At 36.9% G+C, this 22,191-nt stretch overlaps 3 protein-coding genes across 4 annotated transcripts in view; 2 read left to right on the top strand and 1 right to left on the bottom strand.

Annotated features, from left to right (window-relative positions):
* The window catches only part of LOC142341737 (S phase cyclin A-associated protein in the endoplasmic reticulum-like), a 636,081-nt gene that overhangs the window by 122,550 nt on the left and 491,340 nt on the right, over nt 1–22,191 (bottom strand). Inside the window, exons 13-15 of the mRNA XM_075392909.1 lie at nt 8,010–8,231; nt 4,296–4,331; nt 298–336 (exon numbers count right to left, since the gene is read on the bottom strand). Of these exons, the coding sequence (XP_075249024.1) occupies nt 298–336; nt 4,296–4,331; nt 8,010–8,231 (297 nt within the window). The remainder of the gene's footprint in view (nt 1–297; nt 337–4,295; nt 4,332–8,009; nt 8,232–22,191) is intronic.
* Nucleotides 1–22,191, top strand: part of LOC142341735 (26S proteasome regulatory subunit 10B) — a 400,468-nt gene that overhangs the window by 265,035 nt on the left and 113,242 nt on the right. The window lies entirely within an intron of this gene.
* LOC142341022 (uncharacterized) overlaps nt 8,809–22,191 on the top strand; it is a 56,444-nt gene continuing 43,061 nt past the window's right edge. Inside the window, exons 1-7 of one of the 2 annotated variants that reach the window (XM_075391841.1) lie at nt 8,809–9,579; nt 10,818–10,970; nt 16,859–17,016; nt 17,278–17,301; nt 17,527–17,693; nt 18,303–18,576; nt 18,873–19,088. In XM_075391841.1, the coding sequence (XP_075247956.1) occupies nt 9,355–9,579; nt 10,818–10,970; nt 16,859–17,016; nt 17,278–17,301; nt 17,527–17,693; nt 18,303–18,576; nt 18,873–19,088 (1,217 nt within the window). In that variant the 5' untranslated portion in view covers nt 8,809–9,354. The remainder of the gene's footprint in view (nt 9,580–10,817; nt 10,971–16,858; nt 17,017–17,277; nt 17,302–17,526; nt 17,694–18,302; nt 18,577–18,872; nt 19,089–22,191) is intronic. The other variant, XM_075391842.1, reaches the window with a different exon arrangement.

Raw genomic sequence — 22,191 nt, 5'->3', positions numbered from 1 at the left:
GTAAAATTAACTGAAGTCCCCTCTCATCCGGTGACATTTAAACTAAGAAGGGCTCCGAAGTGAGTCCGATATCAATTGAGGTTAGTGAGTTCTTGAACCGGACTTTCTTGACTCCCTCATTGCGCATAGCGGCATAACTGCATGCGACAGTCCCCATCATTACGGGCTCATAATCGCGAATCTCTTAAATCAGCATTAAAGCTGAGCCACGCATGGCACTTATTGATGCCGTTTGAGAGAGGCGATTGAAGGCTACTGATAGTCCTGAGGGCTGGAAACCTCTGTTATCAGATAAACTAGCTATTCTTTTCAATAGTTTCCGCGTTGTTTCGGATACTCAATTGGGATGCTCATAAGTCTATACATTCAGACGAACAATTTCTCCTGGACTACTTATCTCAAGATCTTCTGGAACAAATTATTCGCAGCTCTACCCATAAACGAGCAAATATTCCTGATCTTGTCTTCGTTTTACATTCTGATTTATGGGACTATGTGATCCTCAATTCTTCGTGCTCAGATCAAAATCCCATCATCATAAAGTATGCACAGTGAAGTTTTTCTGCTTCAATATCATCCGACTACTCAGTTACCAGCTTTAATAAAAAACGTCTTTGAATACTCATTTGCATCAAATTACTGCATGTGGCATACAAGTTGATAATTTTTGCTCTGACTGGAAGTCAAAATTTGATTATGCCCTGCCCCTTGTCTTAAAACGAAAACGCATGAAACGGAGGAACATGCCATTTTACTACTCATCTTTGACTGTTCACCATTTTAACAAATTACAATCTGCTAGACGGTGATATGCGAGTTCTTGCAGCATCGCGAAATTGGAAAAAGAACTCATGAGTTTATTGAACTTGATAAAGCTGCCATTCTGTCCTCCTTTCAATATTTTACAGTGAATGACGCCTTCAAATTAATAAAGCAGTTATCCGGTAGGGCCAGTTACCCCAGTAAAATTTTGTGGAAGGGAATTTGGGCAGAAACCGTAGACGAAAAAGCCGACCTATTCAACCTATTTTTTAAATATAAATTTAAAAAGACGGGTAATGCAATGTTTCAGCGCTAGTGCGGCAATTCCGACATTTTTCTCTCAGACATTGTTATAGAAACAACAAAAATTTGCTTAGAAATGAAAAAGAGGCTACCGGGATCCTTTGCGACCTGTGATGATGTACCACCTTTTGTTTGGAGTTCATGTGCAGAATTTTTAGCGGCTCACGTTCATCAGCTATTCTCTCTCATTTTGGAAACGTGCGAGTGGCCTGAATTTTGGAAATGTGCTTTTGTAACCCCAATACACGAGAAGGAGTCCAAGAACAATGTCGAAAATTATAGGCCTATCTCCAATCTTCCAAGATTGTTCTTGCTTTTTGAACAAATTATTTTCAATTTTTTGTACTCCAAATTACGATATAAATTAAACTCTAAGCACCATGGATTCAGAAGCGGTCATTCGACTATTACTCAATTACTTGTATATCTTAATGAACTTTACGCTAATTTTGACAACAACATAGAACAGGTAGTTGTATACCTAGACTTCTCCAAAGCCTTTGATTGCGTAAACTACAATACTTTACTGACGAAATTGTCATCATTTGGACTTGATGATCGCTTTCTAAAACTTTTCAAATCGTATTTATTTGGGCGAACTCAGCGCGCCAGAATTGATGGACATCTGTCAGCGACTGTTGACATAACAAGTGGTGTACCCCAAGGCAGCGTTCTTGGTTCGCTTTTATTCCTCTTGTATATAGATGACATCATTACCTGAAGATTCCACTTGTTACTGTTTTGCTGATGATACAAAACTTTTGTCATCAGGTTACGATGCTTTTGTTAACTGTCAGAACGGTCTCCGTTTGCTTTCCAAGTGGTGTGCTGACAATGAATTGAATTTTAATATCAGCAAATGTGCATTCATCTGTTTTCGTCCGGAATGTTCTGGTACACTATCTCTAGTTGGTCATTTACTGAAACAGGTAGACAGCTACATCTGATCTTGGACTTGAAGTATCGTCAAATTTAAAATGGGATCTGCATATAAGCACAAAGTTATCTCGGGCGAGAAACAACTTCAACTACTTGAGGCACAATGCACCATACAGTCTGCCAAGCAGAGTCAAATTGAACTTTTATTATGCTTGCGTTTTATCGACGCTTCTATATGGATCACAAGTGTGGAGTCCAGATGTGTCTCATATTCGATTAATGGAGAAGTTTCATCTGAAATGCCATTCATGGTGTTTTGGTAGGACGGACTACTAATCGCTATTGCGGCGCTCTAACTGCCTTCCCATATCTTATCATTTGATTGAACGCGATCTCAATTTCTTTTTAGCAATTAGAGGTCGAAGAAGCTGCATTCAGTTTGACAATTACTTTACGATTAGGCAGAATCAAAGATCTTTACGCAGCAGCACTGTTCAACATATGTCTTTGTCTGGCTATAAGAGAAACCTAACAGGGAGATCGTCATTTTTTCATCGAATTGTAACAGTGATCAATGATTTCAATGATTTAAAAGTCTTCAATTTACTTGAGCCACCAAGCAGCTCAAAATCTTTTATAAAGACATTCTTTCAAAAACTGCGTGACTCAAGTACAATTTTAATCAACCTTGAACTTGGTCAGTAAAATGCCACTGTTCTATTTGCAGATCTTAGCTCATTATTTGTTTTATTAATGTTTTTTTAAACTAATTTATTAGTTACCTTCTGTACAGCCCTCTTTGTACTGTTACAATTCCATAATTGCTAATTTCAAGTCTTTTACTACCAATACTACTACTAGTAGTAGTAGTCCGCCAGAAGTTTCTAACGCCGATGGTATGAAGTGGATGCCCATATCGCTGCACTTCTGGTAATAATGCCCAATCTTTCTGTCTTCGGCTAGGGTTAAAGCAAAACCACATGTCCTCGCCGCATCTGTGATAAGAGTGGCTTGCAGTTGGGACGTAATGGTGACGTCTAAAGCCGCGGGTTGTCCTGCTATAAAATTGGGCAAATACACGTCGCCTGGTCTTGAATTGTTTTTCGACAAAAGATGTTTTTGCTCACATACAGGGGAAAGACTGGTCAACGAACAAGCTGTCATTATTGCGTTTCGTACTCTGTCATGACGAGAGATATCGCCACGCCCGTGACATGAAACGGCATGATCTCAAAATATGTCCAAAATAGCTGACTTATAATACGGACATCTCCTATCCGAATCATAGAGTGAAATTCCTAAAGGGTATTTGAGAGCAGCTTGAAACTCGTTAGGTTGAAGGTGTAAGCGAAGAGCAGGGATAGGTGCTGCCGTCAACCATCATCCTGATTGAGGTAGGGAAAGATATAACAGTCTAGCTTATTCTCTGGTGAAGGTTTGACCTTCAATAAAGTTGCTTAGAGCCGTATTGTCAATTTGTTCTTGAAATTTCTGTTGCGTCAAATGAGCAATCCCCAAAAAGCTAAACTCCTCCACTAAGTCTGTGAAACTACTTTCGTGAGTTGGGTTCTCTCCATTAATTTGTTCTACTATGTTTGCCGACTGTGACAAGGAACCAACATAAGCAGCTTTGAATTAGTTCAGAGAACTTATCCTGCTATCAACAGAATTAAAAACCGTGGTGGGCCACAACTCGCACTTGTCTCTTCTGAGTTCAAGGCCACACTTGTTGGCATGAGTTGATAGAACTTCTAATGATTCACATAGCTCCTCTTCCGTTCCTGCTATACTTCCAACATCAAGGTACCAAGAATTCTGCATAAAATTTGGTAACTTATTGTCGAGTTCTTTGATAATAGGCTAAAGTGCTAAAGAAAACAGTAAGGGCCCCAGTGGGTCTCCTTGTTGGACTCCTGATTGATTTTGAATGTGAGTTGCATTAAAAAAGAGCTTACTATGCTGAGAATAGAAAAAAGAAGCAAACGGGGCTAACACGGGAATGAATTTTTGCGCTGCATCTAAATTGCTTTAATGCAGTCTCTAGATGCCCATCATCGAGTGTAACATGGCAAAATTAGCAAGATGAATAAAGAACCTGGTGAAGACAGGTCTCTAAAGTTATTTTTAAAGCCCATAATTTCAATAGTCTCCCAGTTTCTGAAAAGGTCCGCTATACATATATATATAAAACTAGGAGAACATCAATAAGGATTACGTGCATAAAAAGTGAACATTTCTTTAGGATTATAGTGAGACTTTTAAAAAGTACCTACCCTGTGTTGTTCCCCGTGGGCGTTCCAGCCAAACCATTTGTTGTTCCAGAAGTTGTGTTGTTGGGTCCGTACGCCAACTCAGCTGCCCGCTGCTGTCTTTCAGTGAGCAGCTGTCTGTATCTAGCCTCACTCTCGTCCTGTTTCTCCTGTAGTCTCTTCACCAGACCCTCCACTGCATCTCGCTCTCTTTCTACTACAAGTGCCAATTTCTTTTCCCGATCCCTACACAGCAACAAAATAATTTTAAACAGCTAAGAACTACCATGAAACACTTCGTTGCAGAAGGGTGGAAAGTAAGAAACCTTTCTTCCGCTTATTTCACACGTCGCAAAGCATACACCTCCTATTACTGTATACACAAATGAGGTTATAACTGACACTGTAGTGAAATGAAAAACAATAGATGGTCTCTTTAAAAGGTCCATAATATCCAGTTGGACTAGCGTTGAGCCAGGAATTACAGAACAACTGTACGTTTTTGCAGCCAGCAATTTGTTTAATAGGATCAAGAAGTTAACTGATCAACCGCCAGGTGCAAACGCACCTCGCGGACTAAGCTCCAAAAATTTTCAGAGAAAAGTTTTACTGAACCATCGTGCCCCAGGCGTTGACCATGCTTTGATTTAACGCTTTATAATTCTTCATACATTGTAACTCATTGCTTCCAATTCCACATATTTACACGATTATCTCAGGACGAATAAACACTATCAAAAAAATTAATCGTCATTAAAAATAGAAACCCGTTTGTTGTAGATTCATCAACAACGAAACAGAACAATTTGATTTCTGAATATTATATCGCAGAATTTTATATCACAGATTTTATACTGCCAGCGTCACATTTATTTCCATCAACTTCTATAATATACCGAAAAAAATTCTGCATCTGCACCAATGCTAAATTTTTTACCCAACGTAAAAATGACCCAATATACCAAAACACCCAGCACCAGTTTACTAGTTGGTATTCTCTACTAACGCTTCATCGTATTCGCAAAAAAATTGTTTATCCAATAATTAGCTGATCAAAAGTACGAGGGTTTATCTTCATCCAACTAAATTGATGCACGAATCACTAAGGCTCTGTTCCTTTTCTGGGACGTTACGAGCAAATTATTCATGCAAATAACGATCTGTATACGCAATATAAACCTTTAAACTCAACCCTGTAAGCATGGACACTTTAACAGTGCCTGTGTTCCCATTGGATAACAATGTGAGAAACAGTCCTGCAAACATTCTGACCATTCGGAGAGGCAGCCTTATGCCTGATATCACCCGAGTTCACTTGGGCAATCATGCTCAACAGAGTGGTAGAACTGAGGGGGGACCAACTCTCACAAGCAGTAGTCCCCAATTGAAAATGAGCAGAGGACCTCCGAATCTGTCTTCCTTCACAGTTAGAAATGAATAATTAAAACAACGGTTGGACCCATGATTAAAAAATGTGTTCTCTAACACTGGTCACTGGCATTCAATAAGTTGAATTTTGAACTAAAATTTGAACTGAATATATATATATATATATATATATATATATAATTTTGAGCTTTTAATTATAGTAGATATCTAGTATCAATTCTAGTAGCAATGAGGTAAATTGGGTAAGTTGGCATTGGGTAAAATGGCATTGGGTAAAATGGCAGAATCAAAGATCTTTACGCAGCAGCACTGTTCAACATATGTCTTCGTCTGGCTATAAGAGAAACCTAACAGGTAGATCATCATTTTTTCATCGAATTGTAACAGTGATCAATGATTTAAAAGTCTTCAATTTACTTGAGCCACCAAGACACTCAAAATCTCAAAGACATTCTTTCAAAAACTGCGTGACTCAAGTACAATTTTAATCAACCTTGAACTTGGTCAGTAAAATGCCACTGTTCTATTTGCAGATCTTAGCTCATTATTTGTTTTATGTTTTTTTAAACTAATTTATTAGTTACCTTCTGTACAGCCCTCTTTGTACTGTTACAATTCCATAATTGCTAATTTCAAGTCTTTTACTACCAATACTACTACTAGTAGTAGTAGTCCGCCAGAAGTTTCTAACGCCGATGGTATGAAGTGGATGCCCATATCGCTGCACTTCTGGTAATAATGCCCAATCTTTCTGTCTTCGGCTAGGGTTAAAGCAAAACCACATGTCCTCGCCGCATCTGTGATAAGAGTGGCTTGCAGTTGGGACGTAATAGTGACGTCTAAAGCCGCGGGTTGTCCTGCTATAAAATTGGGCAAATACACGTCGCCTGGTCTTGAATTGTTTTTCGGCAAAAGATGTTTTTGCTCACATACAGGGGAAAGACTGGTCGACGAACAAGCTGCCATTATTGCGTTTCGTACTCTGTCATGACGAGAGATATCGCCACGCCCGTGACATGAAACGGCATGATCTCCAAATATGTCCAAAATAGCTGACTTATAATATGGACATCTCCTATCCGAATCATAGAGTGAAATTCCTAAAGAGTATTTGAGAGCAGCTTGAAACTCGTTAGGTTGAAGGTGTAAGCGAAGAGCAGGGATAGGTGCTGCCGTCAACCATCATCCTGATTGAGGTAGGGAAAGATATAACAGTCTAGCTTATTCTCTGGTGAAGGTTTGACCTTCAATAAAGTTGCTTAGAGCCGTATTGTCAATTTGTTCTTGAAATTTCTGTTGCGTCAAATGAGCAATCCCCAAAAAGCTAAACTCCTCCACTAAGTCTGTGAAACTACTTTCGTGAGTTGGGTTCTCTCCATTAATTTGTTCTACTATGTTTGCCGACTGTGACAAGGAACCAACATAAGCAGCTTTGAATTAGTTCAGAGAACTTCGAAATCCAGCTCCTGTTTTGCTTATTGGCAGGCATGCCTTGTCCCATGAATTATCGCTGATTACAGAACCCAATATATTTTCAAAAGTTGTCCATTGGAGATTATCAAATTTTTCAAAGTATTTTAATACTCTCAGGGGACGGAGTGTTGCATCTCAACGAACACACCAATTTAAGTGCACCCAGACAGCTACGGCAAATTCCGAGAGCGCACCGAGAGTCCTCTAAATAGCCTAGAGTGTCTAATACTTTCTCGAGTTTTTTAACCCGTTTTTCTGAACAAGATGCAACAAAAGTGGGTGTTCCGATTGCTGTGCCCAAGATTTCGATTCCTGATTGGCTGTTTCTCTTTATCCTGCTATCAACAGAATTAAAAACCGTGGTGGGCCACAACTCGCACTTGTCTCTTCTGAGTTCAAGGCCACACTTGTTGGCATGAGTTGATAGAACTTCTAATGATTCACATAGCTCCTCTTCCGTTCCTGCTATACTTCCAACATCAAGGTACCAAGAATTCTGCATAAAATTTGGTAACTTATTGTCGAGTTCTTTGATAATAGGCTAAAGTGCTAAAGAAAACAGTAAGGGCCCCAGTGGGTCTCCTTGTTGGACTCCTGATTGATTTTGAATGTGAGTTGCATTAAAAAAGAGCTTACTATGCTGAGAATAGAAAAAAGAAGCAAACGGGGCTAACACGGGAATGAATTTTTGCGCTGCATCTAAATTGCTTTAATGCAGTCTCTAGATGCCCATCATCGAGTGTAACATGGCAAAATTAGCAAGATGAATAAAGAACCTGGTGAAGACAGGTCTCTAAAGTTATTTTTAAAGCCCATAATTTCAATAGTCTCCCAGTTTCTGAAAAGGTCCGCTATACATATATATATAAAACTAGGAGAACATCAATAAGGATTACGTGCATAAAAAGTGAACATTTCTTTAGGATTATAGTGAGACTTTTAAAAAGTACCTACCCTGTGTTGTTCCCCGTGGGCGTTCCAGCCAAACCATTTGTTGTTCCAGAAGTTGTGTTGTTGGGTCCGTACGCCAACTCAGCTGCCCGCTGCTGTCTTTCAGTGAGCAGCTGTCTGTATCTAGCCTCACTCTCGTCCTGTTTCTCCTGTAGTCTCTTCACCAGACCCTCCACTGCATCTCGCTCTCTTTCTACTACAAGTGCCAATTTCTTTTCCCGATCCCTACACAGCAACAAAATAATTTTAAACAGCTAAGAACTACCATGAAACACTTCGTTGCAGAAGGGTGGAAAGTAAGAAACCTTTCTTCCGCTTATTTCACACGTCGCAAAGCATACACCTCCTATTACTGTATACACAAATGAGGTTATAACTGACACTGTAGTGAAATGAAAAACAATAGATGGCCTCTTTAAAAGGTCCATAATATCCAGTTGGACTAGCGTTGAGCCAGGAATAACAGAACAACTGTACGCTTTTGCAGCCAGCAATTTGTTTAATAGGCTCAAGAAGTTAACTGATCAACCGCCGGGTGCAAACGCACCTCGCGGACTAAGCTCCAAAATTTTGCAGAGAAAAGTTTTACTGAACCATCGTGCCCCAGGCGTTGACCATGCTTTGATTTAACGCTTTATAATTCTTCATACTTTGTAACTCATTTCATGTTGACAAGCTATTCTAATAGCACATCCAATTGAGCTGGTTATCCTCAAAATATACATAAAAAGATTCTCTATGAAGAGGATTTCATTTCACGGTGTCTTATCTTCATTATTCACTCCAACAATGACGCCTTTGTTCAATAACAGGTGAATTCTTTGTCTAATTGCTTCCAATTCCACATATTTACACGATTATCTCAGGACGACTAAACACTATCAAAAAAATTAATCGTCATTAAAAATAGAAACTCGTTTGTTGTAGATTCATCAACAACGAAACAGAACAATTTGATTTCTGAATATTATATCGCAGAATTTTATATCACAGAATTTATACTGCCAGCGTCACATTTATTTCCATCAACTTCTATAATATACCGAAAAAAATTCTGCATCTGCACCAATGCTAAATTTTTTACCCAACGTAAAAATGACCCAATATACCAAAACACCCAGCACCAGTTTACTAGTTGGTATTCTCTACTAACGCTTCATCGTATTCGCAAAAAAATTGTTTATCCAATAATTAGCTGATCAAAAGTACGAGGGTTTATCTTCATCCAACTAAATTGATGCACCAATCACTAAGGCTCTGTTCCTTTTCTGGGACGTTACGAGCAAATTATTCATGCAAATAACGATCTGTATACGCAATATAAACCTTTAAACTCAACCCTGTAAGCATGGACACTTTAACAGTGCCTGTGTTCCCATTGGATAACAATGTGAGAAACAGTCCTGCAAACATTCTGACCATTCGGAGAGGCAGCCTTATGCCTGATATCACCCGAGTTCCCTTGGGCAATCATGCTCAACAGAGTGGTAGAACTGAGGGGGGACCAACTCTCACAAGCAGTAGTCCCCAATTGAAAATGAGCAGAGGACCTCCGAATCTGTCTTCCTTCACAGTTAGAAATGAATAATTAAAACAACGGTTGGACCCATGATTAAAAAATGTGTTCTCTAACACTGGTCACTGGCATTCAATAAGTTGAATTTTGAACTAAAATTTGAACTGAATATTATATATATATATATATATATATATATATATATATATGTGTATATATATATATATATATATATATATATATATATATATATATATATATATATATATATATATATTTTGAGCTTTTAATTATAGTAGATATCTACGCAACATGTGCACAAAAATTTTAGATTAGCTAAAATTGATTTACCTGTTTGATAGCTAAAATTGATTGAAATTGATTTAGCTAAAATAGATTAGCTATAATAGATCAACAATTTAGGGATTGAACTGAATAAAGTCAGGTGATTTTGATTCGCCTATTGGAAAAAACGGTTACGTGACAATTTACCCAATTCCATTTTACCCAATGCCATTTTACCCGACGCCATTTTACCCAACCTGCCATTTTACCCAATGCCATTTTACCCAATGCCATTTTACCCAATACCAACTTACCCAATGCTCTTTGATCTTTTCGTTCAATTATCCGATAACAAATTAGCAGTCGCTATTAGAAGGATGATTTAAAATATTTGTGGACAATATAATCTCATGTTCGGTTGTGATAGTTTCATATCAAGTCCCACGGGCCATTTAATTATATAATTGGCTAATACCATGTTCGGTTGTGATAGTTTCATATCAAGTCCCACGGGCCATTTATATTATAGTCGGCTAAATAGTCGTTCTGGTTAATTTAGCAATGAGGTAAATTGGGTAAGTTGGCATTGGGTAAAATGGCAGGTTGGGTAAAATGGCATTGGGTATAATGGCATTGGGTAAAATGGAATTGGGTAAATTGTCCTGACACCGGAAAAAACGCATAGAAACTATTCATGGATCTTTATTATTTGACAGTTAACTGCCTCCAATGAATTTACTCCGGAGGCGAGAGATTTTGTGAACATCGTAATCTAGTAGTAGTAATAGTAGTAGAGGGTCTTGTTTCTCCACATCTTCTGGACACAGAGGTAGCTTGAATTATGATCTCATCTAGATTTCCGCTCTATCGGAGCATAGACATGTTTCCAAAGCAAATCAAATAGAATATCTTAAGCTACTACTTTAAAAATGCACTGAAACAGATCTTAAATGTTGAGGATCTGGCTTGATAAAACTCTAAATTGCGGACACGCCATTGAACCATTTCAGGCACTTCCTGAGATTAATGACGACGGCGTCCAAAAATCGCCAACAACTCGCAACGAAGAGCAAGAAGAGACATCAAGCAGGCGCTTCACCACAGAGAGCGATAATTTGGCGGAACGCCAGCTTGAAGAACTGCAGGAATACAAGAATCTTAGGGTTAGATCATATCACTTCTTATAACCGATAGGATACTAAGGAGTGTAACTCAACGCCATATCTTACACACTTTTGTGTCCAATTTAGATAGTCAATTTATGACACAGACAATTAACGAGAAAACGATATTTTTCTTTTTAACTCGAGCGAAATGTCGGACTCGTAACTGAAATTCACATTAAAACTCAAAATGAAGAGAACAATCATACCACATTTTTAGAACGTGCTTTCAAAAACTCATTGAACATAAAATTGATTGAACAAAGGCATCTATTGCCTAAAAGTCTTTCAACAGCTTGAGATATCATCTCTCCTCACGGCATTCGAACGCATTCGATGGCTGCTTTAAAGAAACGGAACCGAACACCCCAGAACAAACAATCCTTTCGGCAGCATCTTTGCAGATTGCTAATGCCATGCATAGCCTAATAAACTAGCCACTTTAATTAACATATCAAACCGATTGAGGGTGTTGGCTATACAGTGCGAAATGTTCTGAGAAAACAGAACAATTGGGTATTTTTAATGGAACAAACAAGAACGTACTGGCTATTTTTTCCCAAAATATTAGTTGCATTATAAAGTAGGTAGATGAAACCGGGTAGAACATTTGAACCTATAACAGATTTTTCCAAGAGAAAACAAAACCAATAACTTTGGATGAAATGCTCGCGAACGACAGGCGTGGCCATTTATTTTAAAGGGATGGTAGCTTAGAAATGATTTAGGGTGCAAAAACGACCCCACATGGGATCGCACCATGGAACCTCAAGGATGTCAGTCTGACCTTTTAATCACTAATATACAATGGCTTTGACTCTCTGACGCTCACAGTCACTTTTATTTAGCAACCAACTTTATTTTAAGATGAGAGCAACTTCGATCATTCAAAAATGAAGAACTCACGCGTCAAACAGTCATTCCAGAAAAATGTGCTAGAACAAAAGCGCAAAAACGGTCAGGCAAAAATTTTGCATAAAAAACAGCCGAAGCTGTTCGGAAGCAGCTTTAAGCGTCTGACCATCTCCAAAAAAATTGTAATTGCTACCGAAACCATAATCTTTTTATGTGAAAACAATAATTCTATGCCTCCATAGAGATAATTAAAAACAATTCTGTACAAAATTTAAACCCCTGTCGTAAGGAGAAAAATTCATTCACCAATGACATCATCAAAACAAGCAAACAAAAGCATTTTTATTGTCATTCCGAAACCATGCGAAAAAGAGCCATAGCTTTAAATCTTGCACGGAAAAAATTTTGACACAAAACTTACTGTAAAGTGTTTAAATGCCAAAAATTTGTAATCTTAGAAACAATTCGTAACGTTGAAACTAGACAATCTATAAGATGGACAAAAACTAATAAGCTCAAAAAACAGACCATGCTAACAACTTCAACGATTTAATTCGTCTTAAAAATCACAAAATTAAGGAAAAGTAAAAAAAAATAAAAAGTTTAAACAATTCATAAAGGCAGAGTAACTAAACTAAAGGTTCGGGCTGTAACTCAGCTCAGATATCCGCCAAAAAACGAAAAGGCGCCAAATGCTGGAATGTGAAGTTTGCGACACAACGTCAAAAAAAATTTAAGAAAAAGGCATGTTCAACGTCAAAAAAAATTGATTAAACTAAATTAAGAAAACAAGTAGAGTTCTTTGCTTGGCACTGAAAATTCAAAAATGGCACAACCATCCTTCTTCCAAACTAAAAGGCTGAAAACAGCATTTTAAGATTTGAATCACTAAAAAGCTTTGCGAAAAATGTCAAAAAATTGTTAAAATAGCAAAATTGCCCGGCAGATTACCGGACAAAAGCTCCCATTGATTCCCAAAACAACAATTGGGATTAGATTGAAGGAACAGAAAAACAATAGAAAATTGATATTAATATCAAAACATTTCGAAAGTCGAACAATTTCGATTGGATATCGTCGTTATAAAAACTTCTGTTTCTTAATCAGATGATGTACGGGCTAGCATCAATGCTAAAATGCATTCGAGTTGTTAACCATTATAAGATCACAGATCAAGTAGCGGGCATCTAAAATTGGACTTCATCGGTTCATCCCACCTATTTTGATTTTGTTTTTCGATACTGATTCGGTTCAATTTAGATTGCTTTCGTGGGTAACTGCTTTTTAAAAGCACTTTGAACAGAATAAGCGAAGAATGAAACAAGACAAGAAAAGTCAAGTAAGACGAAGTCAAAAAAGACGAAGTAAACATACAGCAGGAGAAGTCCGGATTTACAATCCAACGAATTGAATTAACTAATGACAAATTTTATATTAATATTGAACTAAATCAGGCAAAAACCCCATGATCCTATATGCTCAACATTATACAAAATTCTAAAAACCATTAGAAAATATTATTTTCCCAGATCTAGTGTTTTGCGAAACAAAAAAACTTTTATCAACAAAACAGACCTTAGGCAACCTTAAAAAATGAACATAATACAACAACTTAGGGTGAATCAAAGAAAGACAAATCAAAATTGAGCGAAAACAAAGGAAACTGGAAGAAATAAGGAAATTCACACAAAATCACGTAAAACGATTCGAAAACAAACGGTGTCTCAATCAATAAAAAGTTAAGCTAGAAATATACGCAAACAAATTGAAAAAAATCAAGCCGCACTAAAAGGCCAATGGGATATGCAATTTTTTTTGAGATTCAGCGAAAAAAACTACAACAACAAAAAATGCGAGACTAAAAAATTATCCTTCAAATTTAAGAGGTGTGAAAACCAATTCCTATGAACTCATGCATTTAATAAGATGCACTTTCTGCTCGTTAGCAACCAATGCAACCTGTCATAAAAAGACCAAGTATTAAGACAACAAAAATACACCAAATATTGCAAAAACCAAAGAACTGGCTTCTACATTTTGATCATTAACTGTATAAAAGTCACCAAAAGCGTTAGATAATTTTTTCAAGTAATTTAGCAACCAAAGAGACCTGTCATTATTGAGAATAAAGAATTAGACAGAAACAAGTACAACAATTACATGAAACTCAAAGATTAACCAATAATTTTGGAAGAAGAACAGCGTGTAATTCTTGAAAGCTGTAGCTATGACCTCTACTGATTAATTCAAATCAGTTATGGATACTTAGCAACTGCTAAGACTTGTCAAAAACGAAATTAAGAGATAGGACGAGGTGACCATAAAAACCTGCAAAAATTTTTAAAAATGAAAAAAATGAGACCTGTCTCTAATAAAAACTAATAAGCGATCAGACAACAAAAATTTTAAAAAAGGAGAACTTCATAAATAAACTGGAACAAATAGTTTCAGAGTCATAAGAACCACTAGCTATGGACTCGCACCATAATTTAAGTTCTTCATGTCTGATTATAAACCAAAGATATATCATTAATGATAATAATTGATACATGAATAATTCTTATAAAAAGGGATCAAGTTTCAAATATTCACTAATATTTTACGACTACAAATAGTGTTAAATGTAATGTCGAAAAAGCTATAGCTGCCCTTAGATGAAATCAAGCAATTGCAGATAGGTGGAATTAGAACACATATGTACCATTTTAAAGGCACTCGAAGAGAAGAAACTGAAAACAGAAGTCAAATTGAAGCACTTGAAAAAAAACCTATGAAAAACTGAAAATTTATTTAAACACCAATTTCTCACTCCACTTTAAAGCGAGTTAGACAGAAATCAAGCCTCAAACCTAATCGATTTTTTGTTCCCTTTAATACTTCAGCATGACTAGAATCACCAGTCTAATTTGACTTTACATTGTAGTGAGAAAGCCGAAAGTGTAAAGAGATTTGAATAAAGACAGCACACCAAGACAATGCAAATACTTTGGATCGTAAAAAAAGGGAGAGCTCTAACAGCCGGCTGAGGAGCTGAGGGTTGCTATTAACTAAATTTTTAATTTCAAACACTTAGCGCCACAAAAAATTAAAATAACATTAAAAGAAATTCAAATCCCTTAAAGAAGCGCACAAAACCTTACTCTAAATATCCAACCAAAATACATACAAAAACTTAGAAAATTGAACAAATGACTTCTAAAATTGGATTATTATGTGCTAAAGGTTCTAATATAAAAAAACAGTTCAAGCCAAAAAAAGCCATTTCATACATGAATGATTATAGGGACGTTGTTATATACATAGGTAACAAAAAATTTTGCTCAAAAATCCAAAAATGAAAATTAGTGAAAAAAGCCAAACTTAAAACATACCCAGCAGATTGCCAGAAAATATCCGCCGTTTCTTACAGTTGTCTTCAATTTTCTGTCTTCCACTAAATATAAAATCGAAAATGTTTACCAAATGTGAAAACAAAAATTGTAATTCAATTTTATTCGCTAAACTTAAACTTTTCTCGTGAAAAAAGAACTACAAGTCTTGACTGTTTAAAACCCACCATTGTCCCTGACACGCTACTTATTGCCATGCATCTATAGCAGAAAAGACTTAATTTATACAATCGAAACCAAACTAGTAACAATTTTCGGCAAATAAATGGCCGTTCTCGCTTTCGATTCAGCTCTAATTTCACTCCAAAATTTTTGGTCAAAAGTTTTACTCTAAATCAAGTAAACATAGCCGTCAGATTGGCGGAATAGCTGCGAAAGAATCGACTTACGTGCCGTATAAAAGAGATAGAAACAGATAGAGATCTAAATTGAAAAATCGACGCCACTGAAAAAGCTAGGTAAAAAACATTCAGCGATAAATTGATAAAGCTTGTTACAATTTTTTCCGCAGAAACCTTTTATTAGGGACCTTTACTGCACATATGAGTTCCTTTGACTAAACTAATTCAAATTCAAACTTAAGTGCAAAAGTCATTTTATGGAGTGAGGCAAGTCTCGCATGATCAAAATCTGATCACGCAAATGAACTTCAAACCTTTGCTAGAAAGAGAATGAGAAATGACGTCACGCGCGCAAACGCCGTTGGTGAGAGGAAGAAGTCATTCTGAAAATTTTTTCAGCTTTGCTGTATGAACTAATGTAAAACGAAACAGAGCGTCAGACGAAACAAAAAACATAACAGGACAAGTCCTGACGTACAATTCCAAGAATTTTCATTGACTAAACAGAAAACTAGACCTAGAACGGACTATGAATGGATTGGAAAAACCATTTAGAACAAAATCCGATCCAAAAAATCGAAAAAACTCACTCTACTATAAATTTAGAGCAAAAAAATTTCACGCCGCAAAACCACTCGCTTTTTCGCTCCACTTCCTGTTTCGGCGTGACCAAAATCACTACTCCAATTTGACTTCAAAAATCATGAAAATGTGTGAACAGATCTTTAAAAATGACAGCGCCCCAATACAATTCAAATTCTTTGAATTGTAAAAAAAATTAGGAGCGCTATAATAGCCGGCTGAGAAGACGAGGGCGGCTATTAAAAATTCAAAGATATTTTGTAGATTAAACGCATTATTAGTCTGTTATAAACACTGAAATACCAATTCCAGATGGTTATATACTGATGCAGTGCCTATCAATTTTTTTTTACAAAAAACGCAGCAAAAGACAATTACCTAGGCGCTATTTCCTCAAAAAACACTTTTCAAAGTCAAAAAGTAATTTCACTCAACGTAGCGCAAGAACAGTTCACCTCTCAAACTCGCGCGGAAAAAAAGTAGTTCACATGTCAATTTTGCTCACTTTCACTTGTAGATCAAAACGCCGTCTGAACGAAGTTTGAAGCAATTATTGTAACAAGTGCATAATTTTACGACTCGTGAGGAATATTGGTTCTCTTGAGGTTCTTATTTTTATTGGAAGTACTCAAGAAAACCAATACTCCTCTTCGAGTCGTAAAAAGACGCACACGTTTACTTCGTTCCAGAGTATTTAAACGAATGGTATTTGACTTTTTAGGAATACGCGGTGGGAGTAAACAAAGTGCTGTTGCAGAAAGTGCCTACACCTTCAAGTGGACCTTCAATCTCCACCATGATTAACACCAAAATTAGAAGCAAGAAATTCAAAGACTTAATTATAGGCGATCCCACATCAGAAGCACCCAATGCATCTAGGTAGTACTGTTGAGTACTGACTTTGAACATACAGAAAAAACAAACATATTGAACACATGGATATAGCTTAGTATACACATTAAAAAAAAGAGGTAAAGAGAAATTGAAAACCAAATTCGAAACACCATAGTGTTAAGTATAAATGCTTCCCCCAACCGAACAGAACTCCTCCATTTGAGAGGGACACTGTAAGCGGACATTCTATATATAGATGGAATTGACTTATAGACGGTAAACATTGATGTAAACTTGATTGAGCAGAGACAAAACGCAAAACCCCAGCTGGTAACCGTATCAAACTAGCACTTGTCGAGCAACTTGAGCACATATTTACAACCCAATATAATAACGTTTTTCAAATCACAACGCACTACCGATCACAATTAAATCATTTGTAACATTTCATCACCATATTTACCACTTAATGTTTCTCAGGAAGTGCTACTTGCCATAAATAAGCAAAAAAGTGTTTCAACTTTATCAAAAACTGAAATATTTTTTGATTGTTAGGGAGTTTCGGAAAGCCATGGACCGACACATGGCTCTAGATAGTTCTCGGGGAAAGAGAGGCAAAAAGATAAGCGGAGACTATTTGAGTGATTCAGTCAGACTTCGCAAAATCTCACAGGGAACTAGGAACAAATATAGTAAAATGGACAACGCCACCTCAATGACGGGTAGGTATGAACTTGGATCGTGTAATATGGCTCCAAAAGTGACCTGACCACATAGAAAAGAAACAGATAACATAACCGACTAACGTCGGGCGAATTGCTCTCAAACTACCGACCGGCTTCGTCGGTAGCTAGCCACGGTTTAGTGAGTCTAGCTTTAGCTTAATTGAAGGGGGGGTTGTGCACCGAGGGCTGATTGGGGGGGGGGGGTCAACATATAAGAACCGCCCTTCCTACCATAAGTATAAGTCTCTCCAAAACAGTTTCTGAGAATCGCATACTTGGAGACTAGTGAGCTGAAAGGCTCTAAGAGTACTTAATGCCCGCTGGGCGCTACCTGTTGATCCCCTTTTTGAGGATAAAATTGGTCAAGCGCAAAATCGCATAAAAAACACCGACAGGACTAATAAAATTGATACAAACTTCGTTTGAGAGCAATTAAACAGAGTTTTAAGGATTATAACCAATGGCATGCACTCTTCTATTAGATGCTTGAAAAGGTACACGAGCTTTTGATATTTAAAAACAGTGAAGGCATAAAACAGTGCCATTCGGGCCATTTTGTAGCAAATTTTCAATTCACCTCACCAATAAGAAACAAATGTATTTCAGTTACAAAAGAATCCAAACTGAGCTTATTGCAAGTTCCTCTGCAACCTCAGCAGAACACGTCAAAGATTAATAAACATGCTGGTCATCGCTCGACCAACAAACAAAGAAAGAGCGGAGGCTTCGCAATACAGGAAGTAGAAAGAGCCAACTCAGATGCCTATAAGACTGCCCCACAAGATTCAGCCAAATTAAGACGGAATGTCAAAGTCAACAGCGGAAAAAATGACAACAATGTGAATAACTCTCCCACAATACGCGTGCAAGAGCAGTCGAGGTTTTGTTTTGATTCCCAAAAACATCGAAACACTCGCCTTCACATTTTCTTCAACTGCCAAAGTTACGGCTACCCTAAAACCAAAATGAATTCTCAAAATATTTTATGTACAGTTTTTCTGTATAGTCTTTGTACTAAAATTCCGTGGATCGTAGATAGAAATTTACTCAACTAAACTATAAATGTTAGGAAAATGCCCATCAAATAAAATCCATCCAAATTTAATCAAAAAGCTGTTATTAAATGAACTCAGTTTCAAATATTCACAAATCAAAACAATTTCCTCGTTCGACTAGCGAACACCTATCCAGAAACCCAATTTCATCATATTCAACAACTGACTCAGCCTCCAGAGCCAAAAACGTGCGATTCATTGGGTCAAGCCGGAGACAGAACATCCATCAGAGTGCAAACACACTCTTTGACAGACACCCATCTTCCAATATGTCAGCCATAAATAGACTTACACCAGATCACACACCAGGTCATGTTGTCTCGTCATATCGCACAAGGTAATTTAATTTTAAAAACATAACCGACTAAACGTCGGAAGAATTGCTCTCGAACGACTAGTGGGAGCTCTAATCAATTGCAGCCTGCTTCAGTCGGCGGGGGGAGGGAGGAGGAGCCTAAATGGAACTAAGAAGTTCAATAGTGGGCTTCAAATAATCACATTAGAGGTTAACATATACCACTTTTAAGATTTAAAGTGAAAAACGGTACCAGTTTCGGAGCACTTTTCATTTGACTTTTAGTATTAAATTGCCGCCAATTGAGTCCAGCTGCTTGAAATTGTGATTGAGAGAGAACTTTAGATCACGCGAAACGCAATTAGTCAGGGGCGTAAAAGTCACTCGAAAAGTTAAAACTGTCAAGCGAAAATTTTGCATAAAAAAGACACACACGTTTACAATAATTTCTTCTCTACGAGAGCAATTAAAAACTCATAAATGATAGCTGCTGCCAGGATAGCTGTTAATAGCTACAAAATAATTTTACCACGAGAAAATAAATGATATAACTGACCAGGGCGAAATGACTCGAAGTTCCAAACTTACTAAAATGGTGACTTGTAAGAGAGCCGAAGTGAAAAGAGCCGATTGAAAGAGAGCCGAAATATTATTTAAATTACTAGTCGGTAAATAAAGATAAATTTTGCAGCCAATTAAATTGGCTTCTGAAATGAGACTACCAAATTTTCAACCAATCATAACAGAGTATTTGAGAAACTAAATTTTAATATTTTCTAGTAAAAGAAACTGAAAGCGAATCAATAAATAATTATCTTGAAATTATCGCGGGCCATGACCATGCCTTAGCGGCTTATGGGACTTGATATGAAACTATCACAACCGAGCATGAGACCAATTAACCCACTTAAGTACTTTTCTTGGTAATCAACTAACAATTTAGGGTAATTAAAGGCAACTTTTTGCTTTCGGCTCTTTTTAAATCAAGTCAGGTTTCGGCGCTTTCTAACGTCGGTTCTTTATAACGTCGGCTCTCTTGCACGTATCCACAAAAATTACTCCGCCAAGAAATTATACCCCCTCGGCAGTTACGGTCAACCGCATAATTATAGAGGCAAGTTAATCTCTAGTAAAACTACACAGTGAATTAATTCCCAAAAATAACGCGTCTTTCTCAGGGTAGCCACACAAAAAGTACACTAGAGAAAGCAACCATATTTGTTCCCAACCGCAGCCACTTGTCTTGAGCAATTAAAAATTGACACTTAAAATTAATTGACACTTAAAGGAAATTAGAATAACTTAGACCAAGCAAAAATCAAAGTAGGAAATTGGGGGTAAAAATCAACACGCAATACACCAAATATCTCCGCCAAAAAAAAAAAAATAACTGTTACAATATGTTTGAGAGCGATTTAAAAACTACAGGCAACAAGAAGACGCATTCTATCAGAAATGCTTCAGTTTAATATGCATCCCGGAAACGGGTCCACCCAGACTCCTTAAGGGTTAAAATTTTGAAGTGAATTGAGCAAACTTTTATAAGAAAACCTTAAACCCAAAAACTGTTGATAATTGAACAAGAATGCAAACTTTAAGAAGATCAGGAAATACTCAAGCGAAGGCGTATTCAATAATCCATTATGCAAACTTTTATAAGAAAACCTTAAACCCAAAAACTGTTGATAATTGAACAAGAATGCAAACTTTAAGAAGATCAGAAAATACTCAAGCGAAGGCGTATTCAATAATCCATTATCTGTATTTAACCTATTAAAAAAAATTACAAAGACTTTTGAGGCAGCCAGGTAGAAAATTGAAAATCAACAAAAAATTTTTTTGAAGCAAAGCAAATAATGAGTACATGCAGATAAAAATTCATGGAACAACAAAAAACCAAAAAGAACTGTGAATCTGTTGCTGTTTTTGATTTTCACCCAACGTAAACAAGCACTAGTAGGGCAAAAAAAACGAATCACCAAACTACGCTTCGAGTCGTTATAGGAGAGCAGTATTAGCCGCCCCAGAGTGCGTGTTTGCAGTTTGGAGAGGGAGGAGGGACTCTCAGGGGAAGAACATTTCTCAAAATGACCTTTCGACCTTGAATATTACAGTCTCGAACAATAGCTAAATTCTGTATTATTAACTAAGCTAGAGTTTAAGTCCGATGTACGAAAACAGAAGTCAACGTTCTAAGTAATAGAAGTAATATACGAAGACAAAACTCAAGTACTGAAAAACTTGCTTCAGCTAAAAAAACTCATAGAATACCAATACTCCTCTTCGAGTCATAAAAAAGCGCAAGACTAATACAATTGGCACAAATTTTGTTCCAGAGCAATTAAAACTGAAGAACCGATAATAGCGCATAACCAAAATAAAACGCAGATCAATACCAGAGGCTTAAAACAGGTTCATGTTTTACCCCGTTCTAGGTATCTAAGATCGCCAAAACGCAATCCCTACAGAACAATACAGTCAAGGACAAATACGTTAGGTTTCAGTCAATATAAACATAGCCTGCAGATTGTCGAATTAGCTCTAAAAGAAACTTGTCGCAAGATTTACAATAGAAAAAGATTTAAAAAATCCTAGTCGAGGATGGAGTTAACCAAACAGTATGCTTAAAAATTGAAATTTTAAAAATGTAAAATCAAAGCAAATCAAACTGCTTCTTTCTTTGCACATTCCATTTGCGGAGCCTTGTTATTAACAGCCTTCATAATACAGCGGTTCTTTATTGACCTTGAAAGAGTTTCGAGTAGCCTCATATAACCCTAAGATTAGTTGCAAAGTCCTAAAGAGAGTGAGGAAAGTCAATATGATGAAAAAACTAATAACGCAATTAAGCTAGAAACTCATAGTTATTGTGCGTGTATTGAAGGACTTCAGTGAAAATCTTTGAGAAAAGATGAACTGAAAATGCTACTCTGAATTATGCCAGTCAAAAATCTTTGCCAGACATAAAATGTGTCAGATGTCGAAACAAAAACAAAATCCATGGCAACCGCAATATAACTACTTTCAGCATACAGCTTTGCAGTTAAACCCTTACATCGATTACTGAATCCTTCATTTCACATTTTCGATTTCTCTGAGAAACAATGAAAGTAATAAATACATATAAAGTAATAAATACAAATAG

This window comes from Convolutriloba macropyga, chromosome 6 (assembly GCF_964194025.1).
Source record: "Convolutriloba macropyga chromosome 6, txConMacr16.3, whole genome shotgun sequence".
NCBI lineage: Eukaryota > Metazoa > Xenacoelomorpha > Acoela > Convolutidae > Convolutriloba > Convolutriloba macropyga.
The sequence above is the reverse complement of the archived record's forward strand: the minus strand, read 5'-3'. Positions and strand labels throughout refer to the sequence as shown.